Here is a 21,429-nt window from a genome sequence, read left to right as displayed (position 1 = left end):
AAGATCAGATCGGATTATCTCGAAACAGATTAGAGCACGGAGAGTGCACTTCCAAAAATCGGATCGGAGGTAGTTGGCTAGAGGTTAGAGAAGTCTGAAGAACGTGGGATTTCCGGCATACATTTTCTCTCGTTTCTTTCGTTGCTCTACCCTCGTTTCTTTTATCCAACCGTCTTTCTTCGTACGTAAATGACTTAAGCCTCTCAGAAGGCAAATCGATCAGCCAGCCTTTTCATAAAGTTATCAGTTTCGCGTTATCCAGATACATAATTAGAATTTGAACACGTAGAAAGGGAAATGTAATTTTCATAAATTTACTTTAAGTAAGGGAACATCATGGACACTTGTAAATTCGAAGGGAAATTTCGAAACATGGTATTTTTGATTGTCATTCTCTAGTGAATTTCAATTTGCGCAGCTGATCAGCGTGACTTGTGAGCGACTCGTATCACGAAGAGAAGCGGAGCGAGTCAAGGAATTGTTTGGTGAATGTCGGCTCTGTTCAGCGATACAGTGTTTACGAAAGCGTCGAAGGGAGATATTAAGTTATTATATTTCACGAGCAGTCTTTGTCTCCGTGAAATTCAACAATAAGCCTCTTATCAGCGAGCTACTTGGCGAAAAGAAACGCGTGTCGATGATCACGTTTAAAGAAAGCCGAGCGAAAACGTTTCCTGAAGATATATATTCCGGTAAAAGTTAGTATTTTCACGGTGTCGACAGAATTTTTAAAAAACGAGTTCTTGAAAGGTTGATCGTTCGATACGCATGGTAAAATTCACCTTCATCCAACAGTGTGACGTGTACGAACAGCGTGCCGGAGTCAACAAGTTGTTCAGCCGGACCACCCCTTCCCCCAACTAAATCCCACTTCCTATAATTAATAAACGTCATGTATCGTGGCAGTGCCGAGCAATTTAGATCAGAGTCGATGCGTCGCATCAAGACCTCTCGTCGGTCGGTTGATTTTCAAAGCGTATTTCAATTTTTGTTTCTCCCTTCGTTATTGATTCGCGTCTCGCGCCTTTTATTTACCAGTCAATTACATTCGCCAGGATTTTATTGGCCGTCTTGCACCTGACGTTTCATCGTGCGTTTTGTCGATTTTGTGTCCAGATCAACCGTCCCCACCTGCCCGCCCCCTCCCCCTTCATCCGTCCGCTCGTCGACTCGAACCAGACGGTGGCGCGCTATTTATTATATTTTTTGACGCTCGTTCGTAGAATAACTAAGGGGAAATCTGTCGGAAAATTGCAAATCGAAGGGAAAAGAAACGCGTCGCGCGACGAAACACACGAACATACATAGATAACGCGTAAACGTATCGGTAGTTCGTATAGGTATAAACGGCATTGTCATTTTGCGTGGTAGCTCCGTGCATCGGTCGCGTATAGCTTTGCAGCATTCCTATACCCCCAGCCCCTACAAGGGTCAACGTCCTTTTGCCTTTCGACGAAGCAATGGAGGAAATATTAATTTCAAGGTTTTTTGTCGAGCTTTCCCGGCCATGCTTCCTCCGATATTGGCAAAAGCGGAACCGAGGAAGAGTTCGCGGCAGGCCGGGACATTAATTTGCAAAGTCGTAAACAAGACGGCTGCTGTCGATACTTTTAATAAAATGCTAGTAATTAAATTGTGCGGGGGATCGGTAATGGTCGAACCGGTTCGGATCGAAGGACGTGCCCGGAGAACGTACGGAGCCGAGTGGTCGTCGGTTGAAAGGTAATATCGAACTCGTATTTTAGGTAGACGAGAGGTAGGTGGTGGTCGAGTCTAGGGAGTAAAAAAAAGGGAAAGGAAAGGAGAGCAGAGGGGTCGTAGGGGAAAGAAACAAAAAAGGTCTGGTGAAAACAAAAAGGAATCCGCGTCTTTGGGAGTAGTGTGTTAGTTAACCCCCACTCACTCTCTCTCTCTCTCTTTCTTTCTTTCTCTCTTTCTCTCTCTCTCTCTTGAGGGTGTCCGCTCGCGACAACTCATCCCTGCCGCCCCACTTCGCTGCACTTCCCTCACCCGATTCCCCACACCGCCACCTTCTACCTTCCTTTCGCTCTCTCTCTGTTCCATCTTTCGTGTCCTTTCTCCTCCTCCGGCTTCCTATCTCCTCGTTTCTGAAATTTTTGAATATCCGATCAATAGGTAGCTGCTCGCAGAGAAAAAAGGAGCCGAGGTGGGGAGGTATCGGATGGGTACTGCTGGAACTCCACCACCACCCCTATCCTCGCGATTCGTCGCGCTCTTCGAGACCGAGACATATCCGTTTTTTCTCCGAGAACGTCCGACCGATCTCTCGCTCCCACGATTAATTGCCGAGGTACCACTCGTTCCGTGAGTACATACCACCCTCCGGTACGTCGTCCTATAGCTCAACTCTGTTTCTTTTCTACCACCGGCTGTATACGATCGCCGCGTTCTATCCTTAAGAGATATCGACGAGCTACCAATGGAAGGGTATAACGTCACAGCTTGGCCGTGGTCTCTTTAAAAATTTGCCACCCGTTTCGCGGTATAAGCGCCTCCGGACCGTCTACCTTCGAGCGTCTCATGAAAATATTATTTTTCAAAAGTTGCTGTCTCGATCGTGGCCGGTCTTAGCGTGGTCTTAGAAGCCACGCGAATACGAAATCAGCCACCTGCCACGCTTCCATGCTCTAGCTATTATAGTTATTCTTATATACCAAGTAGCGGACAGTGAAATTGGATTATAACCAATTCATACTTGAATCACCCGCCACGCGACCCGTCCGCCCTTTTTAAACTCTGATGCCATCTTTCGCGGTGTTGAACTAAACGCCAGATATTACCGCGTTCGGTTCGACACGCGATATCGCCCGGTGTTCCGCAGAGCGTCGAGGAAAGAGAAAAAGAAAAAGAGTGGCACGGGGGTTGAGCTGGCTGAGGCTAGGCACTTTCAAACTTTGAACGCCGTCGTCGCGTAAGCCACGCATTTTCATTTACCAAAAACGCGAAGCATAATAAGGGGGAAGATAAAAGTAAGCGTCAAAGCGGTAGAAGCGAGCACGCGGAACCCTCGAGGGGTTCCCCCGGAAAACGAATCCGCGAAACACGAACGGCGGTCGGGCGATGCAGCGGTGCGGGTGCAACGACTCTGCTGCAACCGGCTGCAACGTTGTCGAACGGCGCGCTTTTCATACCACCAGCCATCCAGTCATCGTCTTTACGCTAGGCTTACAGCGGAGCAGGAGGGGGGCAGGGGGAGAGCGGGCCATGTTTCGAAGCGTTTTATAATTGAGATCGTGGTGGTAACCGGGGGAGGCACAGCACGCGGTCTCCCGCCACCGGGAGAGGACGGGGGATCGATAGCATTTTTTTTCGGGGTAGGAACCCAGACGTACGTAGACTACGTACGTGGAGCGAAGGTGGCCGACGAGAAGGGGCTCGAATCGTGTGACACATCCACGCACAGCGACTGATATACCGTGCTACGTCGCCAGTTATGTACGTACGAGGGAACAGCCGGTAGAAAGGGGGTAGGAGGTGTACGACTGCGGACCGCTGGCTGGCAGGGTAGGAAAGTGGGCAGGGAGGGAGAGAGAACGGGCCTGGAGGGTCGCTCCGGCAGGCTTGCTTTTCGACAAAGAGGCGACGACGCTTTTTTATAATTGCGTTTTTAATTTGATGGATTCTTTGATGCGTTTCGTCGTATACTCGAGCGTGCGCGGAAGAGCGACCGATGGAGAGAAAAAGAGAGAAACCAGGGAGACGGGAAGGAGAGAAGGACGCGGACGCGTATGGAAGTGTTGGCATACGTGTACCGTAGGGGTGAAGGGTAGGGAAGGGTAGGGAAGGGTAGGGAAGAGAAGGGAAGAGAAGAGAAGGGAAGAGAAGAGAAAGAAAGTGGAAAAAAGAGGAAGGAAAAGGGACGGACCGAACGATAGAAGCGAAACAGAAAAAGAGAGGAACACGGCGGCGTCCACGAGAGTTTTTTTCTGGCCCAGCACGAAGCCCTCTTTTCCTTTAACCACTCTTTCGCAATCCGTATAACGCGCACACATCTTCGTCTTCGTCACACCAGCGCGGCGAGAAACCGAGCTTTCCATATCGTACGTACATACGTAGATGTATGTTGTATATAACCACGTGCCTACTTCGTCTTTTCCCTCCTTCTTTAGTCCGTTATACATGTCTGTCTCTTTTTCTAAATTTTCTCTTCTACTCGTCCGGTCGAAGGGTTGTCTCGCTAAATTAATTTCAATTCCGTTTGCCACGTGCACTTCCGTCCTGCTAGATTTTCCAACCTCCTGACAATTTTTCCTTCTGTCCTGGAGAACGCAACGTATCTTTCTGAGATTATTGGTCGCATCAAGAGAGAAGCAAGATGGAGCGAAGTTGTCTTCTCCAGTATTACACCGATGACATTCGTCGTGTATGTCGTAAAGTTTCGATTTCGATTCTATTGTATAATCCTTTACCGACTAATATTAGTATACTATGACTATATTAGCGACTCGACAAGTTGTAAATCACAGCTTATAGACTTCTCCGTCCTCTTTTACGATTTTACATCAAATAGGATAATCGAATGACTCTTAATTCATTTGTGAACTTATATTCGTCTTATTATCACGTTTGTTATTATTTTACAAATTTACCAATAACGATAATAACTAGTAATCGAATTGATAAGAAGATACGAAATCGGTTTTGATAGATTTTTCAATTCCTTTTTGAACTTCCTTTCGTGGATCGAAGGATTTTCGAAAACGAGAGGAGAACTCGTTCGAGTAGTTAACGACATGGTAAACTAGCATAATGTGATCTGAATTTGCCGCAACGTGATACAGATTTAGACTTAAATCCAGTGTACCAACGCATTGACCTCATTCGACGACGTATAAGGATCAAGCGAACAAACAAAGCGAATTGAGCTGGTTCATCCGATGACGTATGGAGGTGGTAGAAAATTAGATCGCTATAGCTCATTAATGATCGCTCGGACGTGAAATAGCACCGTGATAATTTAATCGTTTCCTCGGGATTAATCGTTGACCGTTTTACTTGATGAATTTTTCAAAAGCGCGCGCACGCTCATAACTTTATGACGTTTCGATCGTGGTTTCGCCTCTAATGACATCAGCCTGCCTTTCGTTTTGAAACGACACGATTCGCAGCACGAGCTTTGAGCACGCGTATTTAACTCAGCAATGTGAGCAGTCACGCGTTTTCGAGTTTTTCGAACAGCGTTGGAGAGCACGCGGATGCAGCGGAACGATTTTTATTGCATTTCGCAGCGTGGAATCCCAGCTGGAAATTGCGTCCAGTGAAACGTTTTGTTTTACAACGTTCTCTATCCTCTCTCTCTCTCCCTCTCTCTCCCTCTCCCTCCTTCTCTCTCTCTCTCTCTCTCTCTCTCTATCCTATGCTTGTATTCACTGAACAGATTTTTTACGCTTTTTCCCAGCAACTCGTTTTCACAGAGGACATCATCGCAATCATCGGGTTCAGATCGAGTCGAAAATTGAGATTATCCTATTCACGCGGCGAAACTTTTAATGCGTTCGATCGCATTTCATCCGTCTACCAAAGTGAGATTAAATCAATTGTCATACTGTTGTCGCTCGGATGGCGTTTCAAGCAAAGACAAGAGGAATTCTCCGCCCTCTTTAGTTCAAATGTTCTACATACTGTTTGGAACCTCAAGGAAGCTTTTGTTTTTTCGTATACGTTTTTCATAATATCACCATCTAATAATTAATTAAAATTTGAAAGTGGAATATATACAGGTAGAGCATAATTTTAAAAATGGAATACGTAGTCTCATTTATCACGAAATCGTATATCAAACAGGTCTTGGTTACGTTAGAAAAATAATTAATTTGGGGCGTATTTCATCCACTGATGATTAATCTGGAAAGAGTTAATGTATCGTAAGACCAGCATCTCACATTGATGGAAAAGCTGTGTATGTAAACTAATATGTGTTCAGCTAAAAGACATACACTACTCTCCTTGGTTAAATGGTTAAATCATTTACCATTTCGAGACTGAGGAAGACTTCAGTTCTATAATTTTCTTTGTACCGCCTTTGTTTCTCCTCGCTTAGTTTAAAATATTTAGTTATTGTTGTTTCGTAACGGTCTGTCTGGTTTAACTATATTTAAGAGCTGAAAAGATACGAGGAATTAGAAATGTCTCAAGGTATTTTAAAAAGTGGAGAAATGTTAGATAGAATACTTTAACAATGTCCTGAGAATTTGGATTTAGTCAGGTATCTCAAGCTTTAAAAGCATTGTCTCTGTACTTTCATAATTAATTAAGTTATAACTTTATTCTGTGGCGTCGTACGTTTTCATGCCTTGAAGAAATACAGTGAATTTTTTATAACAATAAATATGGAACATAATATTTTATAAAAAGCAGTAGTGGTCTGCTGAAAACTTCGTCCGTCTACATTTCCTTCAAAACTGGGAAAAATTACAGCATTCAAAAGCTTCAACACTTTTAGACACGTTTTACGAACAGATTATGTATGCTGTGAGAAACATTTTGAAATTTCGTTAATCCTGTTACGGGACTCGACTATCGTGATTACATTGGTCAAATTTGAAACAAATCTGAAAGTATATACATGGAAATTACAAGATATCTAATAAAAAAAAAAAAAAATCGCGAAGGTATTTAAAGTTAATCTATCTATCATTTTTTCCAGTTCCCGGTTTTGAAGGAAATGTAGAAGGACGACGTTTTCAGCAGACCACTACTGCTTTCTATAAAATATTATGTTCCATATTTATCGTTATAAAAAGTTCACCGTATATCTTTAACACTTATTATACGTAGATACATATGATATGATTATTCGTACTGTATTCTAATTCTTTACTAAACATGTCTTCGATAATAATAAATATCATGCAATTTCTATAAACTATATAATATTTTCTGATTGCCTTCAAATATTACCAATACAATCACGATATTCCTATCTGCCTACCAGTAAATGAAATTACAAACACATTCTGATAACACATCTTGCATAATACATGTATAAAAATTGCTTAGAGTAAACGTTGAAACACTTTCTCCAGCCAATATAGTATGTCTGTACATGCGTGATTTGTTCAACACACATGTTAAACGTCGACCGCATTGTATCGACGCGCCGTGCAAATCCTTCGCGCAGCTGTAGCAAAGTCGAACGCGGTGCAAAGTTTCCATCGGCTATTTAACAATCGACGACATCTGCGACACTCGATGAATCCTCGGATCTTCCACGGTCAGTAACCGACACAAAAAGTGCAGGGCAATAGAAAGTGTAATTAAAGACGGAGAAGTCAGCAGCGTGATCGTGGGTCGCAGATATTTATTGCGTTCTGGCCCTAAGAGATATGGGCTAAATCTCACGCCGTCGTTTTATACGGGGAAGAAAATGGCGTCTGAAGTGTTAGGGGTCGTATCCCTTTTACTCTGCGAGTCGGTATGAGCAGCAAGAGTCGGCGAAGGTGTCCAAAGTGTGTTCGTAACTGTAGAGCAGCAGAATAAGAAAAAGGTGCACAGAGGAGGAGAAAGTGGTGTGTGTGACTGTGTGTAAGCGAGCGAGCGAGCGAGCGAGCGAGCAAGAGAGAGAGAGAAAGGCGAGAGAAACGGGAGCCTAAATTTAGTAGACATCCAAAGTATAGTCATGGAAGCGTGCAAAGAGAAGGAGAGAGCGAGTTCGAGGAGAAACGACGAGGAGCATCACAGTGGCGAGAGGAGATTCACGGAGAGAACGGGGTGGGGTAACTCTGTGCTTTGGTGGCAACGGTTTAGGGTAGCAAAAGGAGGATACCAGAGGGTGGAAGCGGCGGCGGGCGGGAGGAGGGGGAGCGGAACGAACTGTTGCTTCCCCGAGAACCATGTCGTGCTGGTACTTCTAACACAGGATTCTCGAGAGCCTCCAAACAGGATTTAAGCGTTCTCACCGGCCACGAGGAGTATCTCTTCCAGTATTCCATACAATTTCCCTCAAAACGTTCCTCGATTCTGTACCTCCTCTTTGTTGTTGCCTCGCACGTTCTCGTTTCAGATCTACAAAATTAGTATATCTTGTGTGTTTTCAAAAGCGGTCCAACGGAGACCACTTTTCGCACAGACGCCGATTGCATGCGGGCCAAAGTATACATATGCACGGGTAAATCGGATTTTTTTAAATTCTTAATGGCAGAACACTCGATCGATGCTTAGTTTACATAATTTCATCAATTTTATGCACACTTTGTTTCGTCGAATTAACCAATTTGCCAAATAAACGGCTTACGTAGTATGTAGAGAAAAATAAAAAAAAAAAGAAAGAATTATTGAGGAAATGAACGTGATTCCTACTCGGTGATCACTAGGTTGTTCGACGGATTGGTCTATATCTGTGAAAAAGAAGAAAGTTGCAAACGAACGTGTCGGAACTCGAGGGAAGAAAAGACGTACCTATATAGCCTTCTGTGCATCCCTGTTACTTATTACTCCCTTTAACTTCGCGGCTGTATTTTCCACGCTCTCTGGGAGTTGCCTCGTGTCAGTAAATCAGACAACCGAGTCAGGCATCGGACTAAAGCCGCTCTCTCGAAATGTAGAATTTCGACGATCCACGTTGAATATTTCGTAATGAATTATGCAATTAATATATTAGATTTAAAGTACGAGTCAACTAGTCGAGTCAATGACTTGATTCAATCACTTTGAAACCAATTTCTCAGATAGCTATCGTACGTTAAAAAATGTCAGAGATGTAGGTATATGGTGATATAGTACATGTATAGGTATAGGTATACACGTAACGTGATAGGTGACCATCGTACAGATTCTGTGCCAGAATTTAAAAATCTTTGCAAACCCGAACACGATTTCGGGGGTGCAGCCAACCGTTCATCGTTCACAGATTCGATCAAAAGAGGTCGAGCGCGACGAGGGTTTCGTGGTCAATTGTGTCACCCTCTCTAAAACAACCGGACCAGAATCTCGCTCGCACATTAATGTTTCTTTTTCCGTAAAAAGTCAGTTGCTTCGTAAAAAGAATTTTTACGCTCTCGCGCATCGTCCTTCCACGGTGTTCGGTCAAATTGAAAGTCAACGGTATCCCGGTGGAAGAACCGTTCCGCGAGGCGATTCAAAGAGCACAGGTGGCCTTTAAATATGAGCGTCGTGGAACGTACGAAAAACTCGGGGTGCGAAAGCAAGGGAGGACCGGCGAAGTGCGTGTGTGGCCCGGAGGGTGGCGGCGTCAGCGGAGGTACGGGGTGAGGTGGATGGAGGACACTGGACCGGAGAGAAAAGAAGGAGACGTGACGAGGAAGAGAGCAAGAGAGTAAGAGGGGTGGTGTCGGTAAGGGAAAGAAGAAAAAGAGGCCGTGAACGAGTATGCGTGAGAGGATATACGCGTGGTCGTATGTGAGCCGAGGGGGAAGAAAAAGAGGGACGAAGACGAAGAGAAAAGAATAGAGGAGGAAGAAAGAGGAGGAGGCGAGGAAGGACGTAAAACAAAGTAACGACGAAATGCACTTCCCCCTTTACGCCGTCCCTGGCTCTCGCCCGGAGGGAAACGTCGAACGAAACGTTAAAAACTGGGAAGAGGAATGAGAGCGCGGGGGTGCTAGGTGGTGGCTCGTCGGTCGGGAGGGTCGGTGGGCCCCGTGGAGGCGCAAGGCGGAGGGTTGAGGGTGGGTTTGCTGTGGCAGCCGGGCCACCCTGGAAGGGTGCCGGGAGGTTATGACAGCCGAGGTATTGAGCGGATCCTTCGTTAAAAAAACGAGAAGCACCGTGCTGAGGCGCGTGGAACAGAGACGGATACGGAACAGAGGGAGAGAAAAAGTGCAAGAGAAGGCGAGATAGCGAGAAAGAGAAAACGAAAGCCGTGCGAGGGACCGAGAGTGAGCGGGGAAGAAAGACGAAAAAGGAGATAGAGAAAAGAGGAGCAGTCGAGGTAGATGGAGAAAGAGAGTGCACGACTGCCGCCGCCGCCGCCGCCGCCGCCACCGCTGCCCCGCCGCCACCGTCGCCGCTGTTGCTGCTGCCGCTAGAACCGCCGGTGGAGGTGGTCCAAGGGGTGAGACCAAGTAACCGAATCCAACGCACCCTTGCCTCGCGCCCATTGCCTCCCCCAGCAGAGAAAAAACCGAGTGCACCATCTCCCCCACTTCTCTCCTCCACCTCATCCTCCACCTTTTCCATCTCCTCCTCTACCATCTCCATCTCCACCTCCTCATCCTCATCCTCGTCCTCATCCTCATCCTCATCCTCATCCTCCTTCTCGACCGCCCCTGACTGCTCTTCCTGAAGCAGTCCTACACTCTGCCCTCCCCACCGCCACGCTTCTCTATCTTCCTCCCTCGTCATCGAGTTTCTTCCGCCACGAAAAAAATACTTCAACTTCGAATGACGTTACGAGCGACCTCCGATCGAACGCGACGAATCTTTGCGCGCTCCTCGACAGTCACGCGCCAACGACTTCGCGACTACTTATTAACTTTTACCATTCTGGTCGAGGGTACTCGTTACAACGATCGATATATTCTAATCACGAGTCTAATTAACTAGAAATCGATTGGAAGGAATTTCAGTCGAATCGATCCGATTCTTTCAATTACTCTTCGTCCAACGATTATCCGTAAAATTCCAGTTTTATCTTCCGTATTTCGATTAACAACGATCTACAAAATTCCGATCTATCTTCTATGTTCCAAATCTTCTACCGAATAGCCTACTATTAACTATAAGATCTTATCGATCGTCCGAGAGTGGGTGGTTTTGGGAAACGACGTGCCCTATTTGCAACAATGCTAACGATGATCTACGGTCAACCGATTTCTAAGCTCTGTACTTTTATACGATTATCTGAAAGTACGTTGAAATCGCGATTACGTCGGTTTGAAATCGACAAGTTCGCATAGTGCAAGGCCATTGCAGAGATGTAGAAAAGAAAACATGGATAGTAGAAATGGCCGTGTGGATGTACTTAAAGAAGAGAGAAAGAGAAGGACGGTGAGATAGTGAGGGAAGATGGGACAGGGGAATCGAGACCGTTTGTTCGTCGACGGAAATGCAGGCTGGACACGGAACGACGGAAAACGAAGCGAGTGTGTGCGAAGCACTCCCCGGATTCGCGTAATGGGAAAATCGATTAGGAACCGAGCGAGTAAGGTGACCGTCCAAGATGTACAGATACACCAAGAAGAGTTGTTAGCTCTTTTACATCCGCAGAATTAAACGAGTGGCGAAAAAATAATTTTTCGAATTCGATCGGTTGATCGAACGGCTACTACGAAAGGTTATTTAAATTCCCAAACGTATAACCATGATTAAAATACTTATTAGCTGAAAAATCTTAGGACATTCATTGTGCTTCGTTCGTTATCGACGAATTGTATCGTAATAACCCATCTAACTTAGTATTTTATAGTGAAAGCACCTGTACTGCAAACGTATTTTATTTAAAAATGTGTATAATTTGATATTCTTAAACCGCATCAAACATCGAAATTTTATTAAAGAAGAAGTCCCAAGATATTCGAACGCAAGTGTATGTAATTAGAAATTGAAAAGAGGAAGAAACGAAAGGAAGATAAACGTCGAAATCGAAAGGTCGAACAAAGAAATACTTAATATGGCAAAACTCGAGCATCTTAGAACACCGACCACTTCAAGGTACTCTGAGAGTCTAGTCACTTTTCCCTCGCCCAGCATGCCTGCGAAGGTTCAATGACATCGGTAGAAGCTCCCGTACACGTACACAGAGGCGCACCGAGCTGAAAGTGGAACGCGTAGCAAAAGCGTTCGCTTTTTTTTTTTTCTAACGATTGGGGACGGTTGAGGGGAGATAGAGAGATTATGGGAAACTACCGGTGGAATTTCCCTAATTACTCAAGTACCACTACCAAAACGTCAACGAAATTTCAAGTTCTTTTTTTTTCTTTTTTCTTTTCTCTTTCGAGCAGCGGATGCTTGTGAAAGTTTAACGACGCCGACGAAAACTTGAATGCATCCTCACGCGACCCTCGGAAAATGTGGAACAAACGTGTAGAACTGCAGAACAGAAAGTGCCGTATGTTTCATCGATATTGTTCGTATAGGCTTACCTAGCACGAGTATCCAATCGATCTTCCAGCGTCAGTGATATCGCCGTACTAGCCCACGGCTAGCTTCTATTCATCGAACGGCGTCCATGCGCGAGTGGAATATCAACACAGAGAATCAAACGCTTTTAACGAATGCTGCCGCTCCGATTTTGATCACCTACACCGTATGTGTCATATCAACGAAATACTATCGATCTTCCGCCTCCTGACAAGTAGATGAAGATCGATCCCGACCCTGTCCGCTGGCAACCTCAAGTCTCGCTACCTCGTGTTTATTACAGAATTTACGATCAGATAGAACATTTACATTAAAAGATAAAAGAGAAAACATTGCTGGAATCTTTTCGTTAAAGTTTCTACAAAACGAGGGAGGCTAGGAACATCGTTTAATTGCCGTGCAATCTCGTTGTTAAGATTAGCATAAGATGTGCATCACATATGTACTAGAAGTTACATTTCGAAGCCACCTAACTATTCTCTTTGTTCGTATATGTGAGCACGCGCTATTCCGCTCATGTCGTCCGCTAGCACGTGTAGCCGAGAGTTACTCGAAAGTTTGTTGGTAGAAAAGAGAACGAAAAGAAAGGGAAAACCTTGTTGCGAGAAAGAGAGAGAGAGAGAGAGAGAGAGAGAGAGAGAGAGAATGGGCCCGCGTGGGAAAAGGTGGAAGGCGAAATAGAGAAACGCAAATTAGGTGATGTTTGATTTTCGGCGACGAAGAGGAAGTTAGGCGCGTGAGTAGGGCGGATATCTCGACAACAAAGGCGATGGAGCGAAGGAGTTTCGCGATGAACGTAAGAGAATCAAGGGGCTGGCAAGGTAGGACACGGGGGCGCAAAGGGGGGGGGCCGAGGATAGAGGGAACCGAGAAGGAAGGAGGTGAACGGTGGTCGAGAGGGGAATAGGGCAAGTAGAAAGGACGAGGGTGTCCGCGGGGGCGGATGAAAGGACGCTTACCAGCTACTACCTATTGATCGCCAATTCTTTTTCTCTTGTTGCATATTAGGCGCACTCTGCCTCCTCTCTCTTTCTCTCGGCGGTACGCTCTCCCACCCCCTTGCAGGCGTAGAACGCGCGAATCCGCCCCTATAGCTACCCTCCGACCACCCTGCGCGCCTCTTCCTCTTCCCCTTTCTCCTGCCCCCTCGCCACCCTCCATCCTCCTACCCTTCCTGCCCATATCGCGTCACCGCGCGAGAGTGCGAGTCTCCCCTACTACCTTTCCTACCTACACCATCGGCCCTGACGTTCTTCTTACCGGCAATGTTTCATTTCGAGTAGCGGCACCCTTTCTGTTTCGGGGTGGGGCCAGCACCCATCGCTCCTTACACGCAGGTGTCGCGAGAACCTTTGTCTACCTCGAATGCTCGTCCGATTTTTCGAGCAACCGTGATCCGGATCGAACAGTGTCTCGATCGTTTCGGTCATTCATCGATCGTAAAAGGAATCTAACCGATCGAGAGATCGAGAGATCGATCGATCGTGTCTATAGATAAAGCGATGTTGTATTACCATGGTATCGGAGGAAGGATAACGAAGATTCCGAAATTTGTGTTACAGGTAACGTTCGATCGAGTAGCGGTTTCCTCGAAAGGAGGCCGGACGAGAGGATCGGAGGGGTGAGCGTGAACGGCGAAATCGGTTGAAGCGAAAGAAAGCCGAAAGAGGAAGTAAAAGGCAGGACTTGCCGGCGGCGACAGACTGCACTCTCGCACCGTTCAGGGCGCAAGCGTGCACGTATGTTGTGCGTTTCCGTGCCCTAACCCTGTCTCAACACGAGAGAGTAGTCGTTTCTCGGCGTTCTCATCCCTACTCCAGCAACATCGCCGCCGTTGCCGCCACCGTTATCGCCACCGCCACCGCCGCCGTTACCGCTACCGCTACCGCCACCGCCACCGTCACCGACGCTGCTATCGGCTCACCATCCCTCCAACGTTTGCAAAGAAGCACCGCCATAGCCGACGTAACGACGACGACGACGACGACGACGACGACAACGACGAACACCAACAACAACACGAGGACGACGACGACGACGACGACAACGACGACGGCGACAAAGAAGTATAGAAGGGGAAGGAAGACGAAGACAAGAACGTTGACGAAAATCGCGACCGCCAACATTAACTTGACCATCGGGCTTCCATCATCGGCCCTCGAACATTTTTCCTGGTCTTGGTGCACGTTACGCCACGCGTGACGTCGTATCCAGCGTGCACGTTAGAACAGCAGTGTGCACTACCTTTTCCCCTCGTATCCTGCTCGCGCACGCCTTGAGTCGACGGCGCGCGTCCAACGACGAAGAAACATTGGACGAACTACGACGAACGAAATCAAAAGGAGCAGCGGATCGAGAAAGTCGATCGATCGAACGTTGAGACAGGAGCAAGAGAAACAGAAGGAAGAACAGGAGGTGGAGGAGGACGAGGACGAGGACGGGAACGACAACGGCGACGACGACGACAACGACGACGAGGACGTGGACGGAGGACGGCCGGTGGCGTGGGGGGTGGACATCCACGCGGGAACTCGAGGCAGGCGCACCCGGCCGGCACGCACACACATTCATTCTAAGATGTGATTTCAAAAATGGCGGATTGCCCCTATGCCCGTTGCATACAGGAACGCAGACACATCCGACGGGAGCTGCTGCGATGGACAAAGAATATGGTCTTCGTAGTCGGTGAGTTAAATTGCGACCAACGGTTTCATCCCTCTCTAGGTCGCGAACCCTGCGATCGGAGAGCACGCATCGAATCTATTCCTTAACATTTTTCTCTTTAATCTCGAACCATAATTTTTGAATAGCTGATAATTATATAATTGTTACGTTCTATGGCAGTCTATATACAGATGTTAGGGATAATTTGTACGATCATGTTGACTCACGTTCCGAATCTCACATGCTGGTGACTCTTCGAATGTGTCAAGGATATATAGATACAATAACAGAGTCAAGCATCTATGTGTGATGCAGGAGAGAGAGAGAGAGAGAGAGAGAGAGAGAGAGAGAGAGAGAGAGAGAGAGAGATGAGGCTGCGAAGGGTGGGGTGAGTCTGGGGTTTGAGTGGCGAGAGGATGAGGGTGGGAACGGGAGGCAGAGGGGTCAAAGAGGGGAAGAGGGAAAGATAGAAAGAGAGAGAACGAACGCCGGTGGTGAGACCTGTTGCGAACCCGAAACGCCGAATCCTGGTTGACTGTGAGCCAGGCGTGACTCCTACTCGTGTCCGTACGTTCAACAGGGTGGTTGCACGTTGTCGAGAAACAGAGCAATATTTCGCGCGTATATCTCTCTGAGGGTTGCTAAATTCTACAATATTTCACCTCTCTGTACAATTTTCATGAAATAACACCTCTCCCGGCGTCGTGCCACAGATAAGGCTAAACTTCCCAGTTGCGAATTTTAATCTTTGCTCCATTTACGAGTTCGTCTTCGGACAACGAACGGACGAAAATTGTACGCGTGAATGTGTAATTATCAGAAAACAGACTGTATTCTTAATTATGTTCGCAGACATATTTCTTTTTTTTTTTTTTCAAATCTATTTACACCTAAAAATGCGTATTTCGAAAAGCTGGAAATTAGAAAATATTCCGCGAAAAATTGTCGATCTTGTTTTCGATTAGACGGTCGTGAGACGGACGAAAAAGAAGTATAGAGTTGCTCTCGTGCGGCAGCCCCTCTCCGCGAAAGCCGCCTCGGGCAGCGCCGACACCATCGCACCCGCGACAGCTTCTACGTAAGAGAGTAAGGCGCGCAGAGAATACTGCACAAGCTGCGTGCCTTGACCACAGACAACCGAGCGATCCCGGCCGCCGCCCGAAACCTTCTTTTCTTCTTCTTACTACCTCCCTTCTTTCTCCTTCTCCCTTTTCCCTCTTCCCGATCCGCATCCCTCTATTGCCCGCTCGTCGCTTACGCCCCCACCATTATTCTCCTACTCCCCCTTCGCTCCCTCCTTCTTCCGCCTTTGGGTTAGTCCGTCAAGAGAAGAGTTCTGCTACTCGTAGAAGGCGCGTTTCCACGCGCGCCGCTGTTGCGTGCACTCGCCGTTACGCTTCTTCCTCCACTTTCGTAACCTCACCCTACGTCCCCCTTTTTCCTTCTCCTCCGCCACCTTGCGCCCCCCTCGCGACCCCTCCGTTACCTTTATTCCCCCATCAGACTAGCTTCGTTGTCCCTACTACCTCTTCTCTCGTTCGCGTCTCTCCTCATTTCGGAACGCAGCTGCCGCTGGTGGTCGAGAAATTTTCGCGAGTCCTTCCCAACCCCCTCGATCCTTCCACCTCGCCCGACCCTCCCCCGCCCTCTCCCAACTCCTACACCCGCCCTTCGATTTCTTCCCAAACCCCTGGTATTTCCACTTTTTTCTTCGCGATCGGTTCTCCTCCTCTCTCGGCCGCCGAAGATTCTAAAAAGCAAGGTGGTAGTGGCTCGTTGCCGAGAAAAGGAGAAAGAGAAAGCGGAAACGCGGGGTGTAGGAGAGCGCGAGGAAGAGCTCTGCGTATGTGCGCGTTAGACCTCTGCCGGCGTACTCCTCTCGAGACTTCCATGATCTTCGGAGATCAACCAGTAAGCGTTCGGGAAAGGGTGACGAAGGATAGCAGCAGGCTTTTGAAATCCATGAGTGCCTCTATTTCTCACATCCCGCACTAGTAGCGCTCTTTCTTTGGTGGTGCAACGTGGCCTGGTACAGAGAGAGAGTTGTCGAGTGTTCCGTAGGACCGTGAAAGAAATTCATGGTGTCAGTGTCGTCGTCGTCATCATCGTGGTTCAGTGTCGTCGATTATGCTCCGAGATATCAAGATGTTGCTCCACGCTCTTGCGACTTCGCTGTGAACCGACCGCGATCGTTCTGCCTCACGCGAGCAACTGCTATCGCGACCTGTTACGTTGCACGTGTTGCTTGAACGTGTACGCGCGGCGATCGATGCCGAGGGTTTTGAAAATTTTCGAGTACGGAAAGTGGTCGTAACTGGTAATCTACATCGAACGGATTAATCACGCGTGATTGTTACGTGCGTGTCGAACCGGAGGTAATGAAGCGATGCCATTTCCCATCGATTCGAATCTTCGGATCGATGCTGGACGTGACATCGGGCCGCGAGATTTTTGCACGTCGCGATTAAGAACGGTAAGGATGCCGATTCGCCGTGGCTGTATTCTCGCGAGGACGTCGCACAACCACAGGACACGGGAGATTACCAGGAACAAGAGGATCGACGTGTAGAGTACGTATATACAGAGTGAAAATATTTGCAGACAGATCTGCAGCTCTGACAGATAGGTACGCCACGTGTACTCGCTCGGAGAGCATTTGTTGACGCTCGTTGCTGATGCATTCAAACTAGAGAAGTATATGTACAACATACATATCGAATGAAAATCCCCGTTGTGATGTACACCGTCGAAAATTAAAATGGAGCGTTAAAAATTTTGTACGTAACACGATCGAGCCGGGGTAGGCCTATGAAAATTCGTGCTGATCGACGCGAGATACAACGAGAGAGAGAGAGAGAGAGAGAGAGAGAGAGAGAGAGATTTGTTTTTTCATCAAATTGAAAACAAAAAATTCGACGGCCAAAAGTTTATTTGCTCTCCCTATTGCTCGTTACATTGTGCAAGATAAACGAATACTTTGCAAAGGTACAATTTTCCGCTCGCCTATTCCGTTCTTTTTTTCCCATTGTACCATACCCATACCCGTACCACCGGTTTTCTCGAAAACGCTCGCCTCCAAGGCGCAAGGGAGGAAAGGACCGAGAATGGCGAAGAGGGATGAGGAGGTAGGAAAAGCAGGAGTGTTCGGGTGGGTGCAGTTACTGCTGATCGTTAAAAGGCGCATAAAAAAAAAAGGTCGTGAGAGGGGGAGGCGAGAGGAAGCAGCGCGAGAAGTAACAATAAAAATTCGTGGGCATTCGTGTTTCGTCGCCGAGATAGGAACGAGACGTTCAAGGGGGTGAAACGGCAAGGGAACGAGGAGAAGGAGGTGGTGGAGGAGGAGGAGGAGGAGGAGGAGGAGGAGGAGGAGAGAATGAAGGCGAAGGAGGAGAAGGAGGAGAAGGAAGGAGGAGGAGAAGAAGGAGTCGGTGGAGGAAAGGGTGGAGTAAGGGGCATGGTGGAGGGTCAGGGGTGATCAGGGCGAGGAAGATGGGAGGGTGCAGTGGCGACGGGTGTCGGTGCAGGCGCAGCGAGGGTGGCGGGTAGCAAGACTCCGAGGGTGGAAGTGGAGGATGGGTATGGCGGAGCAGGGTGCGTAATGAAACGATATTGAGTAGCCGTGGTAGGGAGGCTGGTGACGAAGGGTGGGGGTCGTCTTCAGCCCTCTCCGTCGATTGACCTCGCTTCGACGAGGCGAAGCAAGCCGCGCGCGGAGGGGTGAGACGAAGTGAGACGAGGCGAATACGAACGGTGGGGGTGAGTGGCCCACAGGGGCGGACGTGGCGAGAAGGGTGGTTCGGTGGGGGATGAAATGCCGAGCGATCCTACGTGGCCTACCAGGAAGGGAGACCCAAGTTAAATTGACGAAAATGACGCGGCACCTTCTTTTTGTCTTTATCTACTCTTCGCCGGGCGATGCAACGCCTTGGAACGCCTCCCGAAAAACTTCAAAGCGGCATTAGTGCTCGAAAGCACGACCTAACGAACCGCGCTCGAGAGAGAACCGGCAAAAGGACGACTTTGTGGTTACTGCGTGGAATGGCACTCTATCAAACGACCCGACGACTCGATATTCAATGTGAGTTTTACTCGTCCGTGTCGTTTGATATTATTCTTATTTGCTGTATCGACTGTACGCCGACGCGTTTTCTTCACACCGATTCGTGCGATGCCTACGCAGAGAAATTATTTTTCCAAGCATCCTTTTAGTCTCGCGAACGCGGCCGCGATCAAATTTCCCCTTGTTAATTTTTCATTCCAAGTGGGAATATTTTGTTACGGTAATATCGGGCGTAAAGCGCAAACTTTGCGCATATTAATATTTTATAAAATATTTTTCGCCATGTGTAAATGAGCCCAGGCATCGCGTGTAAACAATTTCGAAAATTACCAACGAACCGTGTCGAGCTGTTTTTTAAAACGTGGAAAATGAGTTAATACTCAGATGGAAGCGCATAATAATCCATTAAATGATCACATGCCCTGTCAGATAATTACGAAGCTTGACAGAAATTAATATCAATAAACGATATTAATGATCATTCTCCTTGTAAAATATAACGGACGTGTTGCAGCGAGTAGTCGATTTTAGTTGTAAAATTCATATTGTACACCGGTAATTTTGTCCCCTTTGTACTTGATAAATTATCTCTTTCGCGATACAATTTCTTTTTCGTTTTATCAGTTTTGTCTACCAGTTATCTGTCCCATGTATTATTTAAATCGCGCTGTGCAACAGCGCAAGTAGCTTCCATAGGATGGTCTATATGGTTCAGACATATTTTATTGCGATTGTCAAGATTTTTAACTACCTACCGATTCAATTATTTTCACTTTCTATCTGAACTTTATATTTATCTTGTACGAAATAAACGAAACGATAAAGAACGTCCAACAAATTCGTAACGAAAGCGTGTATAGTACTTACAATTATGTGGATATTTGGCTCCGTTGGTTACACTTGTTAGCTGCATTCGTTGGTTGCATTCGTAGGTTAGTTAAATTCTCATTTCTTCGTAGGATCCGCTTTTACCCGTCACAAATCAGGAAAGTAGGCCTTACGGGCAATTTTGACCGATTTATGAAAGTCTCGATCGATAATCTACAATGTAGTAAGTAACGAAACAACGATTATTTTCTTCTCTTTCGTTCCTACTACTTTGCATTCTAGTTTTTAAGACGCGTAGTCCCCGGACACTAATTCACCTGCGATTACATTCGACACGATCGTAATTCGCGAAATTTAGCAATTATTTAAAAAACCAGCCAAAACTGAAGAAATCTTTCGTTTTACACGTTCTCGATAATCCATAAGCGGTTTTTAGAAAAACAAATTGCAAACACATAAAAAGGTCAATAGCACTACAAACGATGTACGTATAAATCGTGACGATTGAAATCCGAACGAATCGTCTACTAGTTTCCTAAAGTGTCCTCTATGAGTCAGCACTTTCGTGGTCTTAAGACACAACCGCCTAATCTGTCGGTAATTTAACGTATGGTCACATGGGTAACTGTGTTTAGTTTCGAAGCATAAGTAATCTTAGCTTAGGGGCTTAATTTAATGTTAAGTTAACCATCTAACAGTGTAATCAAATAAAGAAATATTTAGTACGGACAGTTTCACAGCTATGTAATTATTTCGTTATTTATATTTCGGCAAAATTTCTATCACCAGGATCACGAGCTAATGATGTATGGTATGAGTACATTGACAAGTTACAAGTCATAGGTTAGAAAATATTTTTTCATCGTTTCATAATTTTTCGTCAAATAAGATGATCAGATAACCTGCAGTTTCATTTGTTTTATTAGCCAACCTGTTCCTGTATGTGCTACGCAAGACTATTAATATTGGTAATTCGTAATTTGTAACTTGTAAACCAATTGTGGTAGCCAATCTATAGATGCAAAAATACACCCTTTTAACCTTTTTTCGGCAACGAAGTCTAACAACTTCGTTAATAGATTCGTCGGTGTAATAATATTTAAAATGTGAAATTTATAGTATCTATACTTTATAGTACATATTCGACAACTTGCTCGAGTCTCTCGCCTGTTACACTGTGAAAGTATCAAAGATCAATTGAATTATAAAATATTTCCGATTTAGGAATTAGAACCAATGAAATACAGAATATACACGTTATGGACTGCCTGTGAAATTATTAATAATATCGAATAATACAATCAACCTGTCCAAGTGAAACGCGTGGATTGTCCTGAAAACGGGTCGCTTGCCTTTTTTCCGTCGGCGAGCAATAAATTTATAGATTTCCCGTTAAACGGCACAATTTGCGAAACGGCCCGTTAGATCTACTAGTAAAAAAACTGGGAACGTTAATCCGATAACGGATGGCGACGGTGATCTGTTGCATTTTAATCTGTCTTTTTGGATCGGCCATCGAATTTCATCCGCACAAAGCTCTGCTTTACCGCGACGTCAAAATGACGATATTAGTTGATACAAGTGTATGTCCACACCCATTGTCAACGTTATCGCGTGTGCATGTGTCTCTGCGCACGCCTGCACGTTGCGAACGTGCAACGAACGTGGTATCTCCCACTGTTTCTCCATCGTGCGTCCTCGCTATTCTTGCTTTTCAATTTCTATTCTTATCTTATTTTCACTTGCATTTTTATCCTCGGAACTCCTCCTTATCCGATTTATCTTCCTTTCTCTTTTATTTTCGGTTATTCTTCGTA

The 21,429-nt window shown here is 46.3% G+C and overlaps 1 protein-coding gene across 3 annotated transcripts in view; it reads left to right on the top strand.

Moving 5' to 3' along the window:
- Positions 1-21,429, top strand: part of Eip93f (Ecdysone-induced protein 93F) — a 71,560-nt gene that overhangs the window by 17,949 nt on the left and 32,182 nt on the right. For all 3 annotated transcript variants that reach the window (XM_072010191.1, XM_072010188.1, XM_072010189.1), the window contains exon 2: positions 13,623-14,745. In XM_072010191.1, the coding sequence (XP_071866292.1) occupies positions 14,652-14,745 (94 nt within the window). In that variant the 5' untranslated portion in view covers positions 13,623-14,651. The remainder of the gene's footprint in view (positions 1-13,622; positions 14,746-21,429) is intronic.

This window comes from Bombus fervidus, chromosome 9 (genome assembly GCF_041682495.2).
Source record: "Bombus fervidus isolate BK054 chromosome 9, iyBomFerv1, whole genome shotgun sequence".
Lineage (NCBI taxonomy): Eukaryota > Metazoa > Arthropoda > Insecta > Hymenoptera > Apidae > Bombus > Bombus fervidus.
Note: the sequence above shows the minus strand (reverse complement) of the source record. Positions and strands in the feature narration are given on the sequence as shown.